This window comes from Lycium barbarum, chromosome 8, assembly GCF_019175385.1.
Source record: "Lycium barbarum isolate Lr01 chromosome 8, ASM1917538v2, whole genome shotgun sequence".
NCBI classification, from domain to species: Eukaryota; Viridiplantae; Streptophyta; class Magnoliopsida; order Solanales; family Solanaceae; genus Lycium; species Lycium barbarum.
This window is the reverse complement of record NC_083344.1, coordinates 121,460,350-121,465,634: the sequence shown is the minus strand read 5'-3', so window position 1 is coordinate 121,465,634 and position 5,285 is coordinate 121,460,350. Positions and strand designations below refer to the sequence as shown.

Below are 5,285 nucleotides of genomic sequence, written 5' to 3'. Positions count from 1 at the left end.
GTTAAAGTTATTGTTTTTTAATTATTCAAGTGTAAAAAAAAACCGAGTTAATTGAAAGCTGCAAAATTGCGATTAACGAGTATTTATTGGTTTAAGTGCACATTTATAGTCTCATGTATATGCGTTTGCCTTATTTTTGCATTTTAAAAAAAATATTTTGTGATATATTTAGGGCTTGTTTGGCCATGAAAATTGTGAGTGTTTGAAAAATATAGTTTTGTTTTCAAAACAACCGAAAAACTTGAAAAATACACTTTGAGTAAGTTTAAGTGTCTATCTGGTCACCTTGTAAGTTTATATGCCTATCTTACAAAACATGCCAAGTTTAAGGGTCTATCTAGATATTAAGCCTTTTTTTTTAATCTGGTATCCGATATTTATATTGAAACTCGAATATATCTGAATTCACGCCGCATCAAATTTAATTCAAGAGAAGTCCTTCTTTCAAAAATTTTTTAATACTCAAAGCTGGAACTATTTTTTCGTACCTCTGACTAAGAGAGAAGCCGCCCCCATCCAATTCACCGCATCTTTAGTGGTATTTCATTCTTCTTTTTCTCTGCTTTTCCCCTTCAATTCATTCCCTTCTTCTTTTCTGTCTCTACACTTTACCCACATTGTTAAGAAAATAAACCAAAACAAACCTTTCTCAAATTCTCTCAACTTCAACAACAAAAACTTGACAAATCACAATTGCCAAACAAACATTTTACTCTCTCTTTCACTTATAGAACATGAGCAAAGTAGTACCCATTGCACATTATTATTACTACCTGGTATGAATCCCACCACCACTACAACCGACCCAACACAACCACCACCTCCACCACTTCCACCACCACAACCACCTCGTTCTTCCTTCAGTTGTGACAAACACCCACATGAAGATTTCACTGGTTTTTGCCCTGAATGTCTCTTTGAACGCCTCACCACCTTAGATAATCCTTCCACTAACAACAACAACAACAATAACAACAACCCTTCTTCTTCTTCTCGTATCAAATCCCTTTTCTCCAAAACTAATCTCCCCCCTAGACCCACCACAAAACCCAGTTCTTTTTTCCCTGAACTTCGTCGTACTAAGTCATTTTCAGCTTCAAGAAACGAGGGGTTGAGCTTATTTGAGCCTCAACGTAAGTCTTGTGACGTTCGTGTTCGTAACACACTTTGGTCCTTGTTTTCTGAGACAAAAAACCCGCATCCTGAGGATAATAGTGGAGGCGGTTTTCTTGCTAATAATCCTGTTATCGAGTCTAAAGAAGAAGAAGAAGACGAACAAGTCAATGTGGTGGTGAATGAAATAACTGAAGAAATAACTGAAGAGTTTCAGTCCCCTTTGGAAAACAGTTCTGGCGGACAGGTCATCAGTTCAGAAATTGTGGAAGAAGAAGTGGTGAATGGTGATATATTAATGCCAATGAAAGATCATATAGATCTCGATTCCCAAGCGAAAAAGCCTTCAAGGGATTTGAAGGAAATTGCAGGAAGTTTCTTATCTGCAGCATCTGTTTTCAGCAAGAAATGGCATCACTGGAGACGAAAACAAAAGGCGAAAAAACGAAACAATTGTGAGAATTCATCTACATTGTCATTGGAAAAACCCACCATTTCAAGAAAATTCAGGGAAACACAGTCAGAGATTGCTGATTATGGGTTTGGAAGAAGGTCTTGCGATACTGAACCTCGATTTTCTCTCGATATTGGGAGGATTAGTATCGATGATCCGAGGTATTCTTTCGATGAGCCTCGAGCTTCTTGTGATGTGCATTTCATGGGAAGGAACATTCCTAGGGTGCCACCTATGGTTTCAGTGATAGAAGATGCACCAGTAGTTGCACAAGTTCAACGGGCTGATGACCAAATTCCGGTTGAAGAATCGCCTGTTTCAGCGAATTGTATTGGTGAGGAAACTGATTTGCCTGGAGGGTCTGCTCAAACTAGGGACTATTATTTGGATTCGTCTTCGAGGCGAAGGAAGAGTCTTGATAGATCTAACTCAATTAGGAAAACAGCTGCAGCTGTAGTGGCAGAAATTGATGAGATGAAAGCAGTGTCTAATGCTAAAGTTCAGCCTGAAAGGGATTTGAATTCGATTTCGGTTTCAAATCCCAATTCTTTAAGGGATGATTACTCAGAGACTTTTGAGTTGACAGGTTTTAAGGATAGTAGTGGTTCCGGGATTGGAAATGGGGAACGAAAAGGATCGAAAAAGTCAAAGAAGTGGGCTTGGAATATATGGGGTTTTATACATAAGAAAGGTAATGGAAACAAAGATGAGGAAGATGACAGGTATAGTAGATCGAACGGGGTGGAGAGGTCGTTTTCAGGATCTTGGAGAAATGGTGATTTAAGAGGGGGTCTTAATAGGAATATGTTTAGGAGTAATAGCAGTGTTAGTTGGAGAAACTCAACTAATATTGGTGGATCTTTTGGAACTGTGAGGAATCTTGGAATTGATACTAATGGTAATAGTAAAAAGAAAGATGATTTTGTGTTGGAGAGGAATCGGAGTGCAAGGTATTCGCCTAATCATGTAGATAACGGGTTCTTGCGGTTCCATTTTGCTCCTATGAGAGGCAGCCGGAGAGGTTTACCAGCTCAAAATAGGTCAAATGGGAGGAGCGTACTTCGCCTGTACTAAGATACGAGGTCCTTGGTGTTTCTTTCGTTTAAATGTTAATTTTGTCGCATTTGTTATTAAATCACTTGTGTCATTGTATTTTTTGTCATCAGAATGCTTCCTGGACTTATTCTAATATAGTGACATGAAAATGTCTTTTCTCTGTGATGTCTATCTGATTTTCTTTGTCATTTCATTCTCAATAAACCAGCTTTATGTCTTAGTTGGGTAGGATTATTGTATCTGTACATGCTTGTTTTGAAGTTGGTAATCTTTCTTCTTGTCTTTTACTTCTTTTTATTCCTTTTGCTGATTAAGTAAGTTAGTCAATTTTACCTCCTTAATTCCATGTTCCTTTTTGACAATAGTTCCAAAACGGAAAAATGGTGACTCAACTCTCATATTTAGCAGTATGACAGCTAAGGATCTGTAATCTCACTTGATTCCAGTTTCATGGTACTTCAGTTGTCTACTTATATTTGTCTTCTAATTAATTTTATGTTTGAATCTCTTCTCCACATATTTTTATCAGTCAGGAAAAGGCGATCTTGTCCTTGAAGATACGCCCATACTTGATGTTATTATATCTTGAAAACTTTTACTCTTATGAAAACCTGAGAATCCACCTTCATGAGTAAATCAACTATACTCAGATGTAAAATCTGATTTGACTGTCGTAACAATTACCTGATTTTACAAAAATTATCAGCTAACTTATTGAGATTCTGGGTACACGGAACTGCAAGCTATTTGGAGTTGTCGCATTGATCATTGCGATTCTGCCTAATACGAGTGTCGTACTTACTCAGTCTGTAGATTACCTTGATACCAGCCTTCCCTTTACAGTTGTGATTTCATGATTGTTGCTTGTTTGAGTTCATTATTGTGTGTTGGTCGTTGTTGATAACTCTTTGCAAGAGTAGTCCTTGTCAAGGAAACAAAACATAGTGGATCACCCACCCAAAAAAGAAAGAACAATTATGTGGTCGATCAAATGATCTGATAATTTTTTTGACTCTGTTACTTTCTAGGTAAAAGCAAAGTCACATAGGTGGTGTTCTTTTTGAAATGAAGTTTTATTGTTCCCTGTTTGTACCTCATTGGAACTGACCGTTGTTTTGTTTCCTCATTATATTTCCATTTAATCCAGGAATGCGATTTAAGGCTTTAGACGTACTGCAAGTCGCTCATCTTTCTTGGTAACAAGGGTGAGAATGAAGTCAGTCCTGTTGTTGGTTAGAAGCTCTGTCGTAATTCAGTCAGAGAAGGTTGGAAGAAATCCAGTTTCCCTTGGTTGTTCCTGGAGATCTGAACTTGCCGGAGAGCATTGGATGACAAAGAATCAGATTCCTTAGTTTGAAAAGACTGTTGTCTACACTGCTGAAGTTTCGAATAGAGACTGAGTAGAAATCCTGAATCTTTCTTCCTTCTACTGTAGCATTATACATAAACGTTTCACTCAATTGGTATATGTAGTGCAATCCCTTCATTGTTCAGAGGATATGAGTTTGGTCCGTTATATAGCTTTACAGCTTAATACTTGATTGGGGTCTGTATCTTTCGATGGGTTATTGGTTAAATGTAAAAGTGATAAATTGGTGTGGCAATGAAAAGTCTTACTAGTATTATTTGTCATCTTAGATGATCATTCTCTCTTGAACAGACTCTTCTGCCATGGTATCTTGTGTTTCCCAGCTATAGATAATGCCACTCCCGCATATGAGTTTTACAGCAGTATAGAATTGAACACTTTTAGAATTGAAAGACTTTTCTGTCTTGAAGAAACTGAAAGTTTTGCCGGGAGTTTCGAAGTTAATACACGACTTTGAGCCCAAGAGTGTGGCTTAGTGGTAGATGAATAAGGACAAAATCATGGGAAATCTTTATATCCTAGCGAAGATAAACGTCAGGTTATTTTTCTTTTTCTTTCTATTTATCTAAGCCTGGGTGAGAATTATTATCTGGTGCATGCATTGGTAGAAAGTAGCAAGTATTTGGTGAAATAGTTGAGGTGCGAACAAACTAGCCTATATATCACTGTTATCAGACTTTATGAATATTCTTTTACATATCTCGTCTGTGTTAAAAAAGAAAACGTTCCACATATGTATTAACCAAGCTTCAGTCTTTGAGAAGTTCCTTCAAATGATTCATCATATACTTACTGCAATCCTTCTTCTTTATTCTTGATGTCACCGTAGAGAAACTAGCCTAGACATCATTGTTATCGGACTTTATGCATGTTTTTTTACTTGTTTGATTTGTTCCAAAAAGAAAAAAAAAACTTGTTATTCGTGTATTAGCCAAGCTTCAGTCTCTAAGCGAAGTTCCTTCAAATGATTCATCATATACTTGCCACAATTCTCCTCCTTTAATCGTGAGTAGCGGTATGCTATCAGAATAAATTTCAAAGGGTTTTAAGTTGAGAGAATATGAAACTGAAGTATACAATTTATTCTTACACTAAGCACGCGACAATATAATAGTCTTGAATTAGGTAAATATCGTAATTACATTAGCTCTATGTTCATTTTTCAGAGAACATAAATGGACAAAGTAATGATTATATGTCACACAGTGAGGTGTTTTCCTCATCCTAATGGGAAATCAAAGGAATCAAAACGGCCCGCTCCAAATAATGTTCTAGCTGGGATACTCAAGTAAA

At 36.9% G+C, this 5,285-nt stretch overlaps 1 protein-coding gene across 1 annotated transcript; it reads left to right on the top strand.

Annotated features, from left to right (window-relative positions):
- The first annotated feature begins 490 nt into the window (after positions 1–490).
- LOC132607012 (protein OCTOPUS-like) lies at positions 491–4,260 on the top strand. Its single transcript, XM_060320794.1, has 2 exons — positions 491–2,649; positions 3,771–4,260. The coding sequence occupies exon 1, from the start codon at positions 779–781 to the stop codon at positions 2,639–2,641; it is 1,863 nt and encodes a 620-aa protein (XP_060176777.1). The 5' UTR covers positions 491–778; the 3' UTR covers positions 2,642–2,649; positions 3,771–4,260.
- The last annotated feature ends 1,025 nt before the right edge of the window (positions 4,261–5,285 follow it).

Excerpts from the sequence above, each read along its gene's own strand:
- LOC132607012 (XM_060320794.1), top strand. The coding sequence starts at position 779 with ATGAATCCCACCACCACTACAACCGACCCAACACAACCACCACCTCCA.